At 44.0% G+C, this 23,073-nt stretch overlaps 1 protein-coding gene across 1 annotated transcript in view; it reads right to left on the reverse strand.

Annotated features, from left to right (window-relative positions):
- LRRC9 (leucine rich repeat containing 9) overlaps positions 1 to 23,073 on the reverse strand; it is a 640,455-nt gene that overhangs the window by 360,176 nt on the left and 257,206 nt on the right. The window contains exons 12-13 of the mRNA XM_069207426.1: positions 7,496 to 7,613; positions 7,261 to 7,393 (exon numbers count right to left, since the gene is read on the reverse strand). Of these exons, the coding sequence (XP_069063527.1) occupies positions 7,261 to 7,393; positions 7,496 to 7,613 (251 nt within the window). The remainder of the gene's footprint in view (positions 1 to 7,260; positions 7,394 to 7,495; positions 7,614 to 23,073) is intronic.

Consider the following 23,073-nt stretch of genomic DNA (forward strand, 5'->3'; position numbering starts at 1 on the left):
TCATAAAAGATTCAATAACAGAACACAGCACAGTACCGCAATTCTGTCACAAAACATTCATGTCTATTTAGCATCCATAAAAACTTGAAGAAAAAGTTAATTAGGATTACTTCCATCGGTGCAGACGAAATTGTGTAATTAGGTGCAAGTTGCATAATCCATATACAATTCATAAGGAAGATAGTCGGGAGGCATCAATGAATATACAGTTAAAAAAAAGTTTTTAAAAGTACCATCAGTAATACAAGATGCAATAAAATGGTCAGGTGAATTTGGCAAAATTCGTAAAAATAGAGACAAATTCTATAACATCATTAGCAAAGTGTTTTCCTCAGTTTGAATGTACACCGTATGTAGTTTGCCAACGCCAAACATAAAGGCACTGTGGATAATGATTGAATAAATATCGTTTAAAATTAGAGTGGTGAAGGAAAATAATCAAATATTGTTTCCTAGGAAGAATATAAAATTTACAGAAGAACATAAAATGCAGGGTTGTCTGGGATAAGCAGGAAAGTTTACAAAAAACTGGCCCGGTTCAGGGAAATAACAGATAATCTATTTTTTGGAGCCTTAAACTCGTGAGCCAATATCTGTGTTGCATATCCGTTACAGACTTGCCAGCTCACATGGAACCACCATGTGTCACCCGAGTTCAGCTCCCTTCACAGGGTTACCCGGTGAGGTGCCAAAATCAAAGGGTGGTGGGAAAGACTGCTTTTCCAGCTCTTTTTTGGAGACTGTAAGCAGCTAATGCCCATAAAAGGGCATCGGTGAAAGCCTGAGTGGTCCTTTGTATTTTTTTGGGTGTGGAGAGTGCATGAGGGGTATTTTCCAAAGCACCGCCCCCTCCTCACACTGAAATTTGTTTGCAGGTTGGAAGGTCTGCCGTAACTCAGACTAGATCAGGTTCAATGCCCAGCGTAGTCTTTATCAACAGTTGCTCCCTTGCTGTGCGTTTTGCACTTTCCTTCTGTTTTCTGATGTTTCTGCACAAAGTATAAAAGCAAGCCTTTACAATATCCTTACAAGAGGAAGTAAGAGCCTCTAATTTGCTACACACCTCAGGTATGTCCAGACTGGAGCAAATCCTTTGAATGTGATGTAGCCAGGGGATCTGAGTAGCCCTATCTAATTTAATACAGTCAGCCAACACTGAATGATTAAAAACGTTGTCCTGTTTGACCCACACCGGTATCCATAGCATAAGGAGGCACAGCTTGATATCATCAGATATGCAACCTAGCCCTACTTCTGCATTACACACGTGGACGCACTGCAAGCAGTGTCCTCAAAAACCCACTTTCAGTTTTCTGCAGACCTGGATAGTCCTGTATCCACCAAATCCCTACTCCATAGGTGGCAATTAATAGACTTTTTGTTTTAGTTACCACCACCAATTCCTTGGGTGGTTTAACCTCCAATTTAGACACAACCCTATATAAAGCCTCAACTGTCCTAGCAAATGCAGAGGACCCAGTGCGCTTTATTGGTCTTCAACTAAATGCGGGATCTAATAAAACCCCCATACAAGGGAAAGTGGATACTGGTTCAACCCCTGAATCATTCACAGTGAATGCCCTAAGTTTCATCTTGTTTGGACCGTATGGCATAAAATGAGTTTTCTCTGGTTTATAGGCAGATCTAAGTGATACATAAACCAAGACAGCTGATCCAACATTCACTGAAGGCCAAGTGGAGTTCTAGCTGTAAACACTGCATTGTCAGAACATAGTAACACTATTATCAGGCACAACCCAACTTGGGGAACATTCATGTTTAGGCTGGCCAAAGATTTTTTGAGTCCGTTGATATATAGCAAAAAGAGAAATGGGGCCAGCACACAGTCTTGCATCACTCCCTCAAAAATGTAAGTCAGTCAGTGGTTTCACTTATTGGGTTATATCTTATTCTGGCTGTCACCGTACTGTATAACACTTGATGTTATCTTCATCCCCCATATCGGATGTGCCACAATTTTGAATGATTAACCGTACTGAAAGTGGAATTAAGTCCATAAATGTCAAGTATATATTGCTCTGCTTGTCCACAGTATACTTATTTATCAATAGGTGCAGGTTAAGGCATGGATCTAAAGATATGATTATTCTGGCCCCACACCTCCAAAAGACCCAGAAGTACCCTGCCCATTATTGTCCCTGTGGAATTGATGAGAGATATTGGGCAACAGTATTTCAAGTCACTTTTGTAGCTCTTCTTAAAGATAGGCATTATGACTGCATGAGACCAAGACTGGGGACGTCCAGACTTGCCAACACTCCTCAGCAAATTTGTCAATGTGGAAGCCTATAGAGGTATACTGTCTTTAAATAAATCTACTGGCACCCCATCTAGGTTGGGTGCCTTCTCCTTAGGGCACTTACTGACGGCTGCTACCACTTTTTCAAGTTCTATGCCTATACCTAAAGGGTGTGTCATATTATGTCCCCCAGTCACTGTAAGCAATGGATTGTGACAGATCGCAGTAAATGACTCAATCACTTTTCTGATTGGTCAGCCCTAACAGAATTAGCTAGGCTGCTTTTATGAGATGATAAGTGACCTGTGCTGAGCAGAGGTTATCTGATGGGGGAGGTTGGCAGATGCTGAGGCCAGGCCAGGAAGGGGATTTGGTAAATCAAACTGGGCTTCAATAGGAAGCAGGGCAGAAAGGAATGCCAGCTAGGCTGCTCTCTCACCTTGTAACCCACATAGATAGCAGGAACAAGAAAGGAATTTGCAGGTGTCAAGAGGAGGAGTGTTCTTGAAATGAGCCACACCAGGAGGATGGTTTATTCAGGTTTTGCTCCTCTGGAGGAAAATCGTACACTTGGAATATTAAAGTGCAGTGCTTTATGGGACAAGAAGATCCCACACTTTAGAGGAAGTTGTCATGCTTTTGGGGGCACCCTGCAGCTCACTGGACCAGAGTGCACACTGCCTGTCCCTCATGTTGACTGAATAAAAGTGGCTGATCTGCATTTGCAATACAGATCTGCTGCCCGAAACCACAAGATGAAGAAGGACTGCCCTGCTGGAAACCTGGACCGCACACTGAAGTACTGCTCCTGTTGCACACTGTAACAACAGCTCAAAGGACTTTGCCCTGCTTCAAAAAGGACTCAGGAGTGGACTCCTGGAAGGCAACAGGATAACAGAGTTTGCCTGCACCAACTTTCACAAAAGTCCCTTCCCTGGAGTGCGTCCGGTGAACGTTTAAGGATTTGGCAGGTGCATTGTGGGAACTGAAGTCCCAAACTTCCAAGGACCAGCTCAAGGCTCCTAGACCCTTGGATTTGTGTGTTGTACACTTTGTGACTCAAAGGAAAACTTATTGAAGGAAAGTCAGAATTTGGAGCAACTTTTGGAAAAAGCTCCATAAGTGGACCCACTTGCCGTTGTGAGTCAAGCCGACTTCCTTTAACTGCCTTCCGGCGGCCAGGATTCCAGGTTCGTCCCGCTGATAGCTCTGGAGCTCCAGACTTTTAGGATTTGACCGGGGCCTTGCAGAAAAGCAGTCTGATGACATCACATCAAAATCGGCTTGCTGAGGAGGACCACACAACATCGAGAGGGAGAAGCTCCAGAAAAGTTTCTAAGTGTAAAGATAAAATTTTGACCGAGGCCTCCTGCTCAGTGTATCTAAGCAGGGCGCCATAGTGGTCGGCCTTAAACTTCGACTTTGACCTGGTCAAGCGCAACCAGATGTCCCCAGGCGCTACTGATTTTCTATGCACTGGAAAGCACCTTTTTGTTTTTTTTTAATCTTTAAAAATTAATAATTCTGGTTCCCTTTATTGGATTTTTGCCATTTTGGTGTCATTTTAAAGATAAACATATTTAGTACTGATATAAATTGGTGTGGGATTTTTACTGTGTGTTGTCTTTTACATATTTACTGTATTGGTGTATATTGGTGTTACATAACTGTTTCCTAACTTAAGCCTGCCTGTTTGTTGCCAAGCTAAAAGGGGCTGATGTTTTGAGGCCTTGACTGGAACTAACATTGTCTGGTGGCATTCATGCTAGTGGTAGGCGCATACTTACCTTTACTAATAACCAGCCTCCAACACTGTCGTTTTCGGAGTGTGTGTGGCTGGTAAGTGTTCCTTGAGTATCTGATAATTCAAGAGGATAAAAGCAGCTTGACAGATGCCTGTGGCCAAGGTGGATTTACCAAACAATTTTGTAATTTTGTAAACAGACCGTGAAATAACATTTCATCACTAACATTGCTGCATTCCCAACCAATGGCATAGATGCAACTCATTTGCAGGCTTCCCTAAGACTCACACACATTCCTTTCCATCTCATCTATTGCCCAGGCATGAGCAAGAGATTTGGTTGACGGTTTTGTGTTCTTGATGTGCCACTCTATAACCATCAAAAGGACTTCCATGTGTCCCATATTTTCTCCCATTTCTTAGGGCACCCCTTGCATTCACATACCATCTTCTCTGCCATCATGCACCACTCTCTGTCTTTTTCCCATAAGTGAGATCCGGCACCTCCCTTACCACAGATTGTCTAGCAATATTTTGTTCCCTACTTATCAGACCCAATGCCATCCACAGCTTTGGATAGGACCAACAGATGTGGAGGAAGGAGCCCTCCTGGTTACACTCCCTCACATACATCTGTGAGATACATGTTTCCTATCTAGGCAGGAGTAAGTAGTAAGACCTATGAAGAATACAAAGCTCTGTAAGTGGAATCCCGAATCTTATTGCAATTTCTCATGGAACTTGCAATGCCTCTTCTCATTCTTCTTCCCTTAAATTCTCCCACATCTCTTTCCCATTCCATCTTCAATTTATTGAGGTCTTCTAGGGAATTGTACATTATCTTTTTGCAAAATAATGACACCACACCTTTTCTAAGGGGGTCAGCTAACAATCGCTCCCCAGGGGTGTTTATTCTTCAAACAAGCCCCTTTTGTGATGTCTAAGCCAAGGCATACCTAACCTGCTGATATTTATACCTTTCGGTTTCTGCTAACTGATACTATTCCCTGAAGATCTCTAAAGGGATCACAACCCCCAATGTCTACACTTCGCCAAATTTGGAAACACTGATCATGTCCTCCAGTTTTACCACTTCTCTCAGTATATTGCTATTCCATAGCAGAGTTTGGTGGTTAGGGTTTCTTTCCATCCCAGGTATGCCATTGCCTGCTTCCAGATTGAAATAACAGTGCACGAATGGACTGGTAGGTCTCATCTGGGAATAGTCCTGTGAAGTATCGCTGAGTAGCCCATGGCTCCCATTACATATTTTTCTACCCTGATGCTGGCTTCTCCTGGACTGCAAACACTCAGTAATTTATTATACCAAACTGTGAGACTCAGTAGTACTTCTTGATGTCCGGCAAGGCTATGTCATTATCATATTCCACTGGTTAACTTGTGTTGAGCTTCGTGTGGAGGGCCTCCTATCTCTGTTAATAAGTGATACAAGTAGTATTCCCATTTCTGTCTAATAAGTGGTACAAGTGTTCTCTCAATGAATAGTTAATTATATCTAGTTGCATATATGCCAAGTTATTTGAATCACAAAGAGTTAATATTCACTTAAAATGATGAAACAATGACGAAAAACGCTTTTCTTTTTCAACTGAACCGGTAAACAAAAACTAACTAGAAGGTAATTTCATCACAGCAAACCTTGTGTTAATGCCTTTTGTCGCAAGAAACCTTTATTCCTTCCCCACATAAGTTTTTGTATGAATAAAATAATACTCCTGTTTGGCCAATTTTCTCAGACAGTTCCACACAAAATATACTGTGGGTGTATTTACAACATCAAAAATAATTGGGGAAAACTGACCGTAATATCATTTGCTTAAACAACATGCATTGTTAAAAACTGAGAAACGTGAATAGCTCTAAAGGGAGAAGCCAATGGCAGTTGGCACGTACAGGGTGAAATATACAGTATTAAAACCCCTTCTTGTGAAGTAAAATGTCTTTTGGAAACTCTGGAACCCGAGGCCTGATCAAGAGCATGATAAATAAAGAGACAAGAGTTCTCCACCGCCACCTGCTTGGGCTAGTCGGTAGTTCCTCTCCATAACTGAAGAAGTTAGTATTTTTTTTCTCAGCTAGGTCAAAAATACGAAAGACATTTAAGACGTTGTTGGCCAACGTACTTCACAAGGAGCTGAGGATTCCAGTGTGGAAGCTGGCAGGCCACTGTGAGGGCTGGGGTGAGGTTGCCTCAGATAAAAGATTTTAGCTTCACAGATTTAACTTGGCGCTAAGCTAAGTTTACCTCTGCACTGGCATTCAAGGTCCTGAGACTCTGAATCAAACCCAGAGAGCTACCGAAATTTGTTGTCAGTATGACAAATGGTTGAATTAGCTTAAGTGCCTTAAGGAATGCTGATATTTCACCACACAGATCTTACAGTGTACTGGAGAAACAACACAGTTTCACCTAAATTAATATTTTAAAGCTTAATTGAACTCAACTAACACTGCTCAAAAACATTTATCTTGCAAACTTTATATGGGTTGATTTTTCCTCCCTCTTTTTGGCTGTGATCTTCAGCACCTCGTTTACTATTCGACCGAAAAAAAACATTAATAGTTAGTTTCTTCCTCTTTTACTGATTTAATTGGTATTTCTACAGTTAATGAAACCCTTTCAGACGAGAAGAACTATTTGAAGAATGTCTGCACCATTTAGAAAGCCTTCCTACCTTCCTCTGGGGGTCCAACTGGTGTCCTAGCCTCGGATGCTGTCGATTATACACTTTTGGGGATGTGGTTCCAGCACCTAAACTAGACAAAGCTTCTCCGGAAGAAACCCCAAGTGAAAATGAGTTTTTCCACCGTGCTGTAATCTGAATGTGTTCTAGTTCCCATGTACGAGAGGCCATTAGTTGTACTAGTGCCTGTTGATTACATGTCGAGTCCGACCTCCTGTTTGTTTTCCGGGACCGGGGCATTCGTGTTCCTTTTGGAAGAACTTGCTCTTCATTCTAACTTCCTATTAATCTTTTCTGAACCCCTGAAGCCCTGGTTACGATTTCTTCTTTTGACATTGGTCTGGGTCCTTTCTTTCGTTTGTGATGCCACAAAACACTCGACGCTTTATCATGTTGCAGATATTGAGAGAAGTGGTATTGCAATTTTATATCAATGTAATTTCATTGTCAAAAATATAGCAGAGATCACATGTATCTTGCTAAGAAATGTATTTAAAGTAACAACAAGTATAATTTTTGCAATATTTTAGGCTTGCATATTATTATATTACCGTGCCTAGGTGGCTCACAATCGCTTATATTTTTCCCATCTTCTTCAGCTTGCTGTTGCAAATTTTTTATTTTGGAGCCTTCACAGAGACTTAAACTGTTGCACAGCAGAACAGCCTCTTCTTTGTCATTCAACTACAAATAATACAAAAACGTACGATTACATCATGCAGAAACGTACATAAAACGAATCTGTATGCCTGATTATTACACATTTCCCCAACAAATGTGCCTTACCTTGCCACTGTCAGTATTTTGGAATCCATATTCAAGTATTTTCAAAAGCTCCTTTTTCCCAGTTGGTAATTTGGGGTCAAATATGCAGAAGAGATATTCCAGCATCTTCCTATAGTTTCTTGTATAGAAAGTGAGATATTTGATTCAAAATAGATCCAATGCTTTAAAAATTATTTAATTTTACACAAAATGTGTGTGCGTGTGTGTGTGTGTGTGTGTGTATATATATATGTGTATATATATATATATATATATATATATATATATATATATATATATATGAGGGCGGGCTTATCCCACAAAGAAAAACCTGGGATTTTTGACGCTGCCACAGATTTACTTTATCATGTAAACCTGGGGCAGCAATAAACCCTTATGCATCCAAGAGAACAGGCGTAACGAGGAGAAATATTTGCATTTCTCCTCGTTTTTTTCCTCTGTCCATGTGTGCTCCATTCTGCAGCACACATAGAAAGAGGAAAACGCCTCACAGGATTTTTTTGTGCAGGAAAGTGTCCCTTCCTGCACAAAAACAACTCTGCATTGGTGCTAGCCAGTCAATTGTGCACCAGGGCAGGGGGAAAGGGCAGGAATGCACGGTATTTCACAAATACAGTGCATTCCTGCCCTTTCACATTGGCATAGGGCAGCAGTGCAAGAAGGCTTGTGGCGCATCCCTAGGCCAATTCCCCATAAATATGGGACATAATGACAGTTCGCTATAAAGTTACTCCCCTTGGTTACACCCCTCGTTTTTCTATTTATGAACGGCACAAACCTCTTGTACACTGACATAACTTTAGAGCTTGCTGATCTAAAAACATGCCAATATGATTTCCTCACCTCAAAAAAAATCTGTTCCTTATGTAGCCCCTTGGATTCTTGAACGATCATGCCCGCAATACACATACTTCAACGAAAGAATGGTAGAAGCCAAGCAAAAATTAAAAGAATATGATACCAGGAGGCAACTCTTCCCAGCCTGCAATCAGCCAAGACTAGTTGCTACTGGTAGAAGTGGTGTTTTTTTTGGTTGACCTCCATCTCTGAGAACCTATCCATACTTTTAGTATTGGGATGGTTTTGAGGGCCAGTGTTTCTGGGTGGCCCTACCCGGAAAACTAGGTGAACACCCAAAAACTGCCAAGCGGATATTAGCTTACCTCCTAAAATAATTTCCCACCTTAGAAGAGAAGGCAAAGGTAGTGTTTTTAAGGAAGGAGTACATCGATTTCAAAGGCGGGAGAACGTGGGAGACAAACTATCTATTATATCGTCAAAGGACAGATGGTCTCTACAAAAGAAAAGGCATTTTTATGAAGAGAAACAACAGAAAAGATTCCACAGTTACAAAACATACCACCTGATGGAAATTCTGCATGCGTACAGTTTTATGCATTTGAGTACAAATGACATCAATGGCTCTTGCAGATTTTCATGGGTCTCCCTTCGATAGTTTGTGGATCCATACAATTTTAACATTTGCCTCAAACATCAGAGTAATCCTACAGGAGCAAATCATTTTATGATGCTCTCAGAAACATGCTTTTAAATGAATGTCTCAGCTTCTATTTTACAGCATTTACTTTTTATTAAGCACGAAAGGGAAGCTAAAGAGCAACACAAACCCAACATTTCTTGTGCAGATCATATATTATCATTCATTACAATGGGGGTGAGATGGCGATCCAAACATTGTATAAAAGGCACATAAATGTCTTTCTTCTGACAAGCTGACAAGCTTTGGTGATGCACCTGTGTACCTGTGAGTCGTACTGAGACCTGTGAAGATTTAAGCAGCATTTCTAGCAACCTCAGATTACATTTCTTTGCTTTTAACTGATGAAGGACAAAATCCACAGACATGTGCATGTGTCTGTCTAGAGATATACAGCACTATCAGTACCAACTTTGGAGAAAAACTACAGTCAAATTTGAAGTAAGTGCTAATTGTGTACCACATTTACCATAATGCAAAGAGGCGAACTGTGCTGGGATGTGAGGCAGTGTGCTCCAAACATCCTTCTGTTTAAAAGGGTTCCCTTGAGACCAGCAAGCTGACAGGCTTTGGAGATGCACCTGTGTTCCTTTGAGCGGTACTGTGACCTAACAAGACTTAGCCAGTATTTCCAGCAACCCCAGATGAAATTTCTTTTCTCTCTACTGATGAAGTACATAATCCAGAAATATATGCTTGTGTCTAGAGATATAAAGCACTATCTGCATTAACTCTGGTAAAAAAAACTATAGTCAAATTTGAAGTAAGCACTAATTATGTACTGCATTTAGCACAACGCAAAGAGTGCTTGGATGTGAGGCAGTGTGCTCCCAACCCCCATTCTCTTTAAAAGGCTCCCTTGACCCAGCAAGCTGAAAAGCTCTGGAGATGCACCTATGAGTGGTACTGTTGCTTGTGAACATTATGGCAGCATTTCCAGCAACCCAGGATGAAATTTCTCTGCTCTCTACTGATGAAGGACGAAATCCAGAAACATGTGTATTTGACTAGAGATATCAGTAGCGGTTTCTTTCCTTGGGTGCAGAGGCTGAGCCGACCCGATTATCGGCATTCACATTTCTTTTAAATGCTAAGGAACTCCAGGGGTGATGTCACTTAGCATTTTAAAACAAATGTGAAAGCCTTGATCAGTCCTGCTGCTGCCTGCCTGATGTCAGCCCTGTATTCATTATTGGGGGCCCAGTGAAACCTCCCACAAATGATGCCAGGCAGTGTCATATTTCCAAACAGCCTCTGGTCAGTACAGTATGAACCCTGTAGCTTGCAAGGATGGTCATGCCTAAAGCGCTGCATGGCGACCCTGCTACTTCTCAGGTCATCACTGGATGGGGTGGGGTCATCAAGCATGAATGACCCCCACACATCTCTGTGCAAGATGGGAAAGGTAAGGTTTATTTATTTTTTCTAAATTAGCTAATCAACGTTACTGTAATAATCACTGTACTTTGTATTGTGCTGTGATTACTGTTATGTTTAGAGAGTATATGTTGTATTTAGAGAATGTCTGGATAGTTGCTTGGCAGCTTTGTTTAGAATTTAGAATGGTGAAAACAGATTGTAAGGTGGACTCGGTTGCTGCTGTGATTTGCCAGGGTTTGGATGCATATAACTTGCTAAGAAAATAAATGAAGAAAGAAAAGCAACTGAAGAACCGTGCTTTTTTCAGTGGCGACGAGGATGGGATGTGAACATTTTGGACAACTCTGGCAGAGTTTAAATGATGGCCACAGAATTTTAAAGGTGAAATGCTAATGTGTGATATGTCGGTCACAGCAGCAGTGTGCCTGTGAAAGGAGAGGGACATCGACACCAGTATTTTAATGGAATACGGCTATCACCAAATTTATTGAAGCGGCTGCGGAGATAGCAGCGGTGTTGGGAATCAATTTCTGCCTTGTGTGGTGAACCATTGGTGCACTTGGGGTACGACAAAGGCATTTGCCTGTGCTGAGGGCAGACGACACGTGGACAAAGCAAGGAAAGTACTTGAAAAATAATCTTTATGATTGTATTGTTTTTGTTGTTTTTGTTGCGGTTTCATTCCGGTAACTACAGCAAAATAGTAGTGCATGCCAGATGTTTTACTTTGTATTTCAGGAACGTTGATGGTCCGTGTTATTCCTTGAATGCGGCCGCGAGCAGTGCGAGCAGCACAAGCAAGGATTGTTTCGTCGTACTGACGCGAGCTCAGCGTGTGCGTCAGAATGTTGGCTACAAGGGAGATTACCCATGGAAAATAGACTGGGTGTTTCGTCTCCATGGATGCGATCTCCATGGATACGTCAGAACTTTGTGACAAGGTAGATTGCCCATAAAAAGAAACTAGGTGTTTGCTATGGAAAAAGTGACATTGAGTGCGACGCGGTTCCTGCACAACTATACGACTTTCTTCATCATCGAAACTGGTTGTTTTTAACTCTACGGTCAAACGGAATGGAAATTGTTCATCAAACTTCCAATTTCTACTTCTGTGGATATAAATTGGCGGCAATTTTGGTTGGCCTTTCTCCATTTTGGGACCCCAGTGACTACTTTCATTGTGTTAGTTTGTTGTTATAAAAAAAAAAAATATATATATATATATATATATATATATATATATATATATATATATATATATATATATGTGATAGGGTTTTTAATATCTTAGAATACACCATGCAGGCAATAGCACCACCGCCTACATTTGTATCTATCCCGGGCGAACCAAGTATGTCTTGGGAGGATTGGCAAGAGGCATTCAAAACGTATTTGGAGGCCCTGGGTGGAGCTATTTTCACAGCTAAGAGAAAATTTGCTCTTTTGAAACATAATCTAGGGGTGGAAGGAAGGAAGGTTTTGAAAACTTTACCCTCTGTGAATATTGTTGTAAATGAGGATGCAGGGTCGGATGAAGAGGGGGATGAGGAGGACATGTACACTAGAGCAATGGTGGCGTTGGGGGATCATTTTGGTCATAAATTAAGCATTGTAGTGGAACGTCATAAGTTTTTTTGGAGGGCACAAGCGCCGCTTGAGTCAATTGATCAATTTGTTAGTGCGTTGCGAACACTGGCAAATACGTGTAAGTTTAGAGATCTGCATGAGGAGATAATTAAGGATCAATTGATAAATCGTACGAAAAGCCTGCGTATTCAAGAAAAGTTATTAAGCCTAAAAGATCCATCCTTAGAGGAAGCTATAACAGTGGCAAAACGGGTAGAAGGCACATCAAGATATGTTAAGAAGTTAGGAAAAAATGGTGCAAATGATTTATCGGAGCAATCAGTTAACGCTGTAGAATACAAGACAAGCAGTAAAGAGGATGGGAAGAAAAAATGTTTTAGATGTGGTAGAGCAAAACAATTGCCTTTTTCAGTAAACTGTCCTGCGAAAGATGGCAAGTGTTTTCTGTGTGACAAAGTGGGATATTTCTCCAAGGTGTGTAACCAAAAGAAAAGTTTGTATAAGAAGAAAAGTGTAAACTGTATACGTGATAAAGTTCAGGAGCATAATCCCTCTGATGAGGATGGGGATGTTGATGACTCTATAGAAGTGTTTAATGCTTTTTGACATCTCCACGTGTGTACAAATACAAGAAAACAAGATTTGTCAGTTAGAGCAAGATCAATACAGACCCCAAAAGTGTGTAGTCAACATAAATGGAGTGTCGGTGAATATGTGGTCAGACTCATGTTCTCCTTATACACTCACTGATAAAATGACGTGGCTCAAATTAGGACACAGTGATTTATCTAGTTCTAATGTAGAACTGGTGGGCTATGGAGGTAACAAAATTCTTATTATAGGGTGTTTCCGTGGAAAGGTGGTGTTTAAACAAAGAGAAACTGTGTGTTGGATTTATGTATTAGAAAGTGGTAGTTGTTTGTTGGGATGGAAAAAACAAAAGGCAGTAAAAACTTTGTTAGACCCCAATGAGGAGGAACACGTTTTGACCGTATTGCAAGAAGTAGCAGAAAAATGGAAGGTGGAGTTCCCTACCTTATTCAATAATAAATTGGGTTGCTTAAAAAGATTTCAGCAAAATTGTGCTGAAGGACAGTGCGGTGCCAAAAGTGTATAAAGTGAGGAATGTACACCTGTGGTATTGAAAGATGCTTTGAAGGATGAACTGGCAAGATTACTGGATATAGGTGTAATAGAGAAGATTGAATCTTCATAATGGTTGAGTCCAGTGGTTTTAGCTCATAAACCGTATGGCAATATCAGGATGTGTGTGGACTTGAGGGATCTTAATGACAACATATGGGTGGACAGGCACCCTAAACCCAATATAAATGAATTGCTAGCTGGAGTTTAAGGTGGTAAGATATATTCGACCTTAGATCTGTCAAACGCTTACCATCAAATTTTATTACTCCCGGAATCAAAACATTTGACATCATTTATCACACCAGAGGGAGTATTTAGATTTATATGCATGCCGTTCAGTCTGGCATATGCTTCAGCAGTTTTCCAGAGAGTTATGCAGAATTTATTGGGTGAACTTAAACATGTGAGATGCTTTCAGGATGATGTGTTGGTGTGGGGAGAAAATATGGATGACCATGCCTATGTATTGAGAAGGGTGTGCCAAAATTTGGAGAGAGCGGGTTTGACGGTCGAAGTAAGCAAGTGTAAGTTTGCCCGTCAAAGTGTAGAATATTTAGGTCACACAATATCTTGGGATGGCATGAAACCTAAAGCCAGTCTAATGGAGGCTATTGAAAAGGCACCTAGTCCAGTGAATAAGGATCAGTTGAGGTAATTTCTAGGTTTGGCGGAGTATTATGCCAAATTTGTTAAGAATTTTGCTGATATAGCACAACCGTTACGCATATTGATGAAGAAAAATCAGCAGTATGTTTGGTCGAGTGAGTGTCAACAAGCATTTCTCAAGCTCAAAAGATGCATTGTTGATGCGGTTAAATTGAAACCATATGTAACACAAGACCATACTAAAATTTCAAGTGATGCTAGTATGTATGGGTTGGGGGCAGTGCGGATGCAAATTCATAAGGGAAAGGAGCATGTGATTGCTTTTGCGTCGCTAACCTTGAAGGGAGCGGAAGTGACTTATTCTGCAATTGAGAAAGAAGCTCTGGCTTGTTGGTGGGGAATTCAGTATTTTAGAAATTATGTATGGGGAAGAAGATTCGAGTTACGCACAGATCATAAACCATTGGTGGATTTGTTCACTACGAAGGGTGCCAGCCAGGCATCATCAAGAATAGCGAAGTGGTTGTATAGACTACAGGAGTTTACGTTTTCTGTGAAGTACGTACCTGGTGTAGAAAATGTAAACGCTGACTGTATATCAAGATTGCCAGTTGAGGTGAAGTTTGATGAAGAAGATGAAGAGTGGTTGGTGGCAGATTTTCAGTACAAAAACACAAAGGCTATAAGTGAAGAAATGTGGAAAACAGCACTCCAAGAGGATACTGAAATGCAGGTTTTGAAAAAGAATTTGAGCAAGCGATGGTCAGATTTAGGAGAAAAGGCCAGATTGGTAGTACATTATAAGAATGTGTGAATTATCAGTGCAGGACAATATGATGAGGAGAGGAGACAAGTTGATTGTGCCATATAAACTGAGACAGGATGTTTTGGAAATTTTGCATGATGGACATGGGGGCATGTCTGGCATGAAGAGGAAAGAGAGGGAGGATTTTTGGTTGGCAGGTATGGATAGGGATGTTGAAAGGTATGTGAGAAATTGTTTATGTTGTGCGCGTAGTGACAAGATGCATATGTGTGAAAGAACGCAGGTTGTTCCTGTCCCTTTTCCGTCCAATCTATGGCAGAAGGTGGGAATGGATGGTGGTCCATTTAAACTGAGTGGAAGTGTGAAGAATTTTGTGATTGTTATGGTGGACTATCATTCTATATGGCCGGAAGTTAGCGTGGTGAATGATATTAAGGCAGGTATGATCATGGCATTTTGTGAAGAAGTATTGAGAAGGGAACGTTATCCAGAAGAGGTGGTGATGGATAATGGTCCTCAGTTCACTTCGTGTGAATTTGAAGAGTATTTAGTAGGATGTTGTGTTAAGCATGTTAGAACTGCAGTGGCACCTCCCAGAGAGAATGGTTTGGTGGAGGGGTTCAATAGGGTTTTGGGTGAAAATATACAAATGTCACTCCAAAATGGGTTGGATTGGAAAAGAGAGATAAATAATCTATTGTGGAATTATCGGACAACGTCACATTCTCTGATGTTGGAGACGCCGTTCATGTTGTTGAAAGGCAGGAAACCATGTACCAAGGCTGTACCGGGTTGGATGAGCAGAGCAGGTAGGAAGGGAATGGATGGCAAGAGTTTGTTATGTCGAGTGGAGAAGATGCAACGGAAGTACGATGGAAGGATGAAAGGTGAGGTGAAGGAGTGCAAGGTAATGGTTGGAGACTGGGTGTGGACCAGAATTGGGCATGGTTCTAAAAAAGGTTTGTCTAAGTGGTCGGTGCCTAAACGTGTGGTCGGTGTAAGGAGGTACAGTGTAGATTTGGAGGACGGAAGGAGGTGGAATATGGCGAGTGTGGTTAAATGTAGTGGACAGGAAGTAAGAGGGTGGATGGAAACCCGATGTGGGAGGACGGAAACAATGAATAAGACTTTCCTAGGAGGAATGAATAAGGAAAAAAGGGTGGTCAAGAAGCCAGAGTATCTCAGCGATTATTACAGAGTAATGAAGCAGGGTATATATATATATATATATATGTATATGATGTTTCAATCATGATTTTAATAGCAAAGCGTGAGCTGCAATAACCAGGACGACACAGCATGACAATATTAAAATTGTGACGAGGAGAGTGAATCATAAGAATAACGCTACCATATTGTCACTACAGTCACAAGACTAATTCCTACCTAGACTATGATAGAGGACAGCGTGTTAAGCTCTAATTCTGCCCTTCAGGTTCCCCTGGGAAGACATCATCCCCCATACCTGAGCAAAGGCCTGAAGTTTGCAGAACAGCTGTGGCGAAGCATTCGGCAATCAGCATACAGTTGTGGTTCTCTGGCTGGAATCTCCCTTTAACGTGTAAGGGACAGGGAAGTGTTTTTACAATAAAACAGCTGATGTTCTGGGAAAATGTCCCTACGTAAGGATGTGTGTTTTCTACGAATGTCAGAGACTAAACTTATACCACGTTCACCGGCAATGTACCTTGCTGTAGCCTGGAAGAAGCACAGAGTGAGCAAGAATGTCTTGTTTGAGAACAGAGTGCTGGCCTAGGCAAAAACAGTTAGATAAACAGAAAATAAAACAAGACTGTAAAAGTGGCTATTGTAACAATAATAAAATAAAGCAGAGTAAAATATATCTAGGTTGGACTGCACAGCTGCTTGGCCTAGAGTGTTAAAACAACGTGCATGAACTATAGCTAAAATGGCTACACAACACCCTCCCCTTGTTGGTTGAAGGTGGTTCAAAGCCTAATTACATATAAATTGCTACTAAAAAAAGCTCAACCTAAGAAATACATCTATAAATGAATGTCAATTATGACAAGTCGAAGGGACACGTGAGCATATAAAAGGACAATTTAAAACGTGAACATGTGGCATGAAAGGACCGAATTTCTAAGAACAATGTTATTATTATTTTTTTTTTTAAAGTTTCAATCGATTCCGGGACCACAGAGGACAGGAAATCTTCCACTTCGGCAGATGTTAAAGTTGGAAAGGCATCACCAAGAAGGACCAAGGAGCAGTCGTGTTCCATAGCCTCAGCCAAGGCGGCATTCCGTGGTGCACCCAAAGATGAGTTAAGAGCCACATCCTACAGGAAGGGCCACTCATAAGTAGCTTCCCGAAGAAAATGCAACCTCAACACGCATGTCTGGTAATGAGCCCTCAGCGAGAACATCAACAGATCAGCGTCCAATGAAAGCAAGCGCTGCGTAGAAAGACTGACTTCCAGAGCGTATTCAAGAGTGCACCAGAGGCACCGAAACACGGGCTGCACACAATGCAATACCGGACTGAATGACAGAGACCAGTCACACTCCAATTGCTCCTGGAGTGTTGCTCCTAAATACTGCATCATGCGTTCACGACACAGCTGCGCTGATGGTAGGGCTTTCATTCCTCCTTGTTGCGGTGAGACAACCATTGCACATAAAAAATAGCAACAGCAAAATGCCAACAATTATAGCCAAAGTTATTGGAAATCCCCTGAAAATACTGCAGAAAATTGAATGAATGGCTGATGGTATCAAACCGAATATGGAGGAGAAGGTGTGAACGAAACAAGAACCAACAGCCTTAAAAGGTTTGCAATTCCAGTTGTACTGGACGCATTAAATATCCATCCCACAAGTTCACCAAAGTGTCTTGGAAAGTTTGTACTTAAAAGGGACTGTATCTCTGCTGACGACAGTGCCATCTGAAGTGCGTAGGTCTTGCGTGCAGATGTAAGGGCCACATGCCTCTGAAACAATAAAGCCTTGAGTCTGCTCAACTTGTCAAAATTCACATTAGAAGTAGCAATGTGAGGCCAAATGTCTGACACATCTTTTATTTTAATAGGCGGAAACAGTATGTTCCCTCAGCATGTAACAATCTTAGAGACAAAAACAATATAAACTATTCCGACTTGCATCCCACAACAGTCTTCACCATTGAGGAGAACACAGCTGCCATTTGAAAGCACCTGGAACTTAGGTCTAATCAAGGGGACTGGAACTCTCTTCAGATAACAAGCTAAATTTGCTGCAGACGCGTTACACGCCCCATGCAAGGACAACCGTTTACAAACCATCGAATGGCTAACTGAAGTCTTGCATTCACTACTGCTAAGAAAGACTTATTTCATGCCACTGAGACATTTGTACAAGAAGGGTAGCTCCCCACCTCATGAATGTAACTAACTCCCAGCTTTTCATATCTGCCTACCAGAATGTGTTGTAAACCGGAGGTGAACTGAAGTGTAGAAATAGGCAGATTAATGACCCCGTGTATTAGCCACTCAGCAGATGGTATTTCAGTCACAGTAAAAAGCTACTTTTCTAGTTTCTTGATGTTTAGCATGATATAAGTCTCTTCTTTCTTAGCCATTAGTTGTTGTTGTTGCGTTAAATTAAAGGAAGAAACTATTTCCTTCGTGCTGACATGTTGCCAGGGAACGAGGCCCGCCTTCAGTGTTTGAAGTGTCCAACCCAACTGTATAATGCACCTTAACTGACTCTGTCCGTGATGTAAGGAAGACATATCTGTTTGTATAATGTCTATAGCAGAAGAGACAATGGGGGTCATTACAACATTGGCGGTAAAAGCCGCTTACCGCCGTGCAGAAGACCGCCAACACACCACCGCGGCCGTGGAATTCCGCCACAGGTCAAATCCGACAAAATCCAGACACCCACAGAAGACCGCCACACCAAAGGTCAGTGATAAACTGGCGAAAACAAAACCTCCACCGTCACGCCAACAGAAATACGCCCACACTATCACGACCCACGAATCCACGTAGCAGTCTTTCAACCGCGGTATTCCATTGGCGGTACACACCGCCGCGCTCAAAATACACACACTCTTACAAAACACAGCCACATTGGACAATTCAAAATACACACACCTGATACACATACACACACCACTCCCACACACCCAATACAATATAAAACACCCACCCACATCACCCACAAACCCCCATGACAAAAAATCTGAAAGAAGGCCAGAGAGAGACAGCACCAGCAAGAACAACAGCATCCAGAGGCACACAACACCATCACCCACACTACTTCCACGCACAAAACACCACACACCACTACACATCACCACACTTATCACCACATACACCACCCCACAGATCACCTACACCACCCCATGGCACGGCAAAGACACCCCATGTTCGATGGGGAGGAGCTCAGGGTCATGGTGGAGGAAATCGTCCGGGTAGAGCCACAGCTATTCGGATCACAGGTGCAGCACACCTCAATTGCAAGGAAGATGGAGCTATGGAGAAGAATAGTCGACAGGGTCAACGCAGTGGGACAGCACCCAAGAAATAGGGACGACATCAGGAAGAGGTGGAACGACCTACGGGGGAAGGTGCGTTCCGTAGTCTCAAGACATCACATCGCGGTACAGCGGACTGGCGGCGGACCCCCACCTCCTCCCCCACAACTAACAACATGGGAGGAGCAGGTCTTGGAGATTCTGCATCCTGAGGGCCTCGCAGGAGTCGGTGGAGGAATGGACTCTGGTAAGTAAAATCTTAACTATTACATCCCCCACCCTACCTGCATGCTATCACAGACCCCCACCCTTGCCCCCTACCCTAACACAAACCACACATCCCAACACCAAGCCCTGCATGCAGCAACAAAGCATGGACACCCATCACTAAAGCATGCCCACTGCACATACCCATACACCCCCATAAACCATCATCACACAAGTCCCCACACAGGAATGCTAGCACTGGGGTACACGGTCACCCACCCATTGCACACCATGACACACACAGATGCAATATTCATGCTTTTACACCCCTGCAGGACCACTACCCAACGTCACCAGACAGGAGGGTCCAGACATCTCCACCCCACCCACTGAAGAGGCCCACAGTGATGACAGCAGCTCTGTCCAACTGGATCCAGATGACCAGCCCGGACCATCGTGGGCCTCGGGACAGTCGGTTCCCCACACCCAGTCACAGGCCACCACAGAGCTTCCACCCTCTGGTAACACCAGCACAGCACCCACCCAGCAGGCCCATACCTCCGTCCTCAGGACACGTCAATCAGCTGTGTGTCAACCACTACAGGGAACCCAGGATAACCCACCACCCCAACAACAACAGGGACCTGGGGGCAGTGGCAGTGGGCACACGGTCCAGTTGACGGAGGCCCAGGAACACAGGGGAACTGGGAGGGCTGCTGTGCGACAGGGGGCGGACAGGCCTAGGGAACCCACTCTCCACGAGGCCCTCTCCTTCATCATGGGAGCATACCACCACTCCCAGGAGACGATGGCAACGGTCCTGGCCAAGTTTCAGGAGACCCAGCGCATGCAGGAGGAACAGTATTTGGGATTCAGGGAGGAACTCAGAACCATCAGCTCCGCCCTGGGCACCATCGTAGGGGTGTTGAAGGAAATACTTAACACCAGGAGGGACACTGTGGCACTACAAGGGGCCCCTGACACTAGCATGGACGATGAACTGCCCACTACCTCCGCCGGCGCTAGTGGACAGGAGGCACCGCCACAGGACCACCACACCAGCACCCCACCCCCTGCAGATGGAGAACCACCCCGCAAACGGTCCCTGAGATCCAGGAACAAGACAGAGCACGATGCCAAGACCCCGCCAAGAAATGAGACCACCCTGATTGTCAACCCACTGTCCCACTTTGTCACCCTGTCCATATTTAAACTGCCCCAGCTCCACTTCCTATGCCCATATGGGCAATGCACCTGTGAGACTAATATACTGGACTCTGCCATGGACATTCCTCCGCCATCACCCTCACCATTTAACTTCCCCCTCCAATATTTTGTATTTAAATAAACACCCTTGAAGCACAAAACAATCTGGAGTCAGTCTGTGATTTCGAAAATGTGTATTAGCAATTACAGTGTCAAAATGCTCTTTCAAATGTCATGTCAACATACCTATGTCACACATCTCAAGTCCATAAGGAATCTAAGCAGATGACACACGTTGGAAACCACACCTGTGGAACCGTAAGGGAAATGTACAACTCAGTTACCATATACTGGTTGAAATCGACAGACAGGATAGAGGTAGAAGTGTGAAAGTACTTGTAGTAGGCAGGAATGTGTTCTCACCTGTGTGTCACTGGAAATATTGCTGGATAGCTGAGTCCCTGTTGTCAATGTCTTCTTCCTCTGCTTCCTCCTCATCACTGTCCACAGGCTCCACAGCTGCCACAACACCGTCATCTGGACCATCCTCCTGCAGAAAAGGTACCTGTCGTCGCAAAGCCAAATTGTGAAGCATACAGCAGGCCACGATGATCTGGCACACCTTCTTTGGTGAGTAGAATAGGGATCCACCTGTCATATGGAGGCACCTGAACCTGGCCTTCAGGAGGCCGAAGGTCCGTTCGATCACCCTCCTAGTCCGCCCATGTGCCTCATTGTAGCGTTCCTCTGCCCTTGTCCTGGGATCCTGGGATTCCTCACTGGGGTCAGTAGCCATGACAGGTTGGGGTAACCAGAGTCCCCTAATAGCCACACCCGGTGCCTCTGGAGTTGACCCATCACATAAGGGATGCTGCTATTCCGCAGGATGTAGGCGTCATGCACTGAGCCAGGGAACATAGCATTTACCTGGGAGATGTACTGGTCTGCCAAACATGCCATCTGTACATTCATCGAATGATAACTCTTCCGTTTCCTGTACACCTGTTCACTCCTGTGGGGGGGGGACCAGAGCTACATGGGTCCAATCAATGGCACCGATGATGTTGGGGATATGTCCAAGGGCATAGAAGTCACCTTTAACTATAGCCAAATCCTCCACCTGAGGGAAAACGATGTAGCTCCGCATGTGTTTCAGAAGGGCAGACAACACTCTGGACAACACGTTGGAAAACATAGGCTGGGACATCCCTGATGCCATGGCCACTGTTGTTTGAAATTACCCACTTGCAAGGAAATGGAGTACTGATAGCACTTGCACAAGAGGGGGGATCCCTGTGGGATGGCGGATTGCTGACATCAGGTCAGGCTCCAACTGGGCACACAGTTCCTGGATTGTGGCACTGTCAAACCTGTAGGTGATGATCAAATGTCTTTTCTCCATTGTCGACAGGTCCACCAGCGGTCGGTACACAGGAGGATTCCGCCATCTCCTCACATGTCCCAGCAGACGGTGCCTAGGAATGACAACAGCGACCACAGAGTCAAACAACTCAGAGGTATGTACCCACAGTCTACACAGAACACCATTCATACACAAAATGTGGCCTGTATTTGTGTTGTGCGACAAGGCCTAGGTCTGTGTGACGCAGTTGGTAATTAGGGCATGTGGACCCCTGAAATGGCGTCTGCCTGACCTCTAAAGTGGGACAATGGGATGTGAGGTAACTGCGCTGGCGTTGTACCCCGTCGCGGTAGGCGGTCGAAGTCCGCGGCGCAATACTGCATTGGTTAACATTGGACCCTATGGGTCCCAGGAGCCAATGACAAAGTACGCTGGCGGTGATGTTACGCACCGCCGCGGACGTGACCGCCAATTTCTATCTGTTGAATCACTCGATACCTGATCTTTGACAGGAGAGGACCTACACTGCAAGTGCTGCTGTGACCTCGGTCTGGAAGAGACAATGGCTTGTGCGTCTGGGGAAAGGGCCCCTGCCTTCACTACAGAGGAGTTGGAGAAGCTTGTCGATGGGGTCCTCCCCCAGTACACGCTACTCTACGGTCCTCCAGACCAACAGGTAAGTACACAGGGAGCATGTTGTATGGGCTATGCCTGTGTGGAGAGGGCTGGTTGTAAGAATGAAGGGGGCACAGTTCTGCGTGCATGATGGACTGTGAATGCATGTGCCACATGGCAAGGGTAGGGATGTGGGCCACTCACTTAGACGGTGCAGTTGTTAATGACTTCTCTTCTTCCCCTGTACATGTCATGTAGGTCAGCGCCCACCAGAAGGATATTTGGCGTGCCATCGCCAAGGACGTCCGGACCCTGGGGGTCCACCACAGACGGAGCACCCACTGCCGGAAAAGATGGGAGGACATTCGCCGCTGGAGCAAGAAGACGGCGGAGGCTCAGCTGGGGATGGCCTCCCAACGTGGGAGGGGTGCCCGTCGAACCATGACCCCCCTGATGTTCCGGATCCTGGCGGTGGCCTACCCTGAGTTGGATGGGCGCTTGAGGGCATAACAGCAGACACAAGGGGGTGAGTACAACATCATTCTGCTGACTTTGCGCGAAGTGGAGGGGTCTGGGTGGGGGAGGAGGGCTGTGGGTTTCCCTAGGCCAGGGCGAGTTCCGAAGGCTAGGCCCCTCCGTAATGCAGGCCATGTGGCACCCCACCCCACCTCTGTAGAGTGCCAAGTACAGGCATTCATGCCCCTGTGTCATCTATGTGTGCA

This window comes from Pleurodeles waltl, chromosome 9, assembly GCF_031143425.1.
Source record: "Pleurodeles waltl isolate 20211129_DDA chromosome 9, aPleWal1.hap1.20221129, whole genome shotgun sequence".
Lineage (NCBI taxonomy): Eukaryota > Metazoa > Chordata > Amphibia > Caudata > Salamandridae > Pleurodeles > Pleurodeles waltl.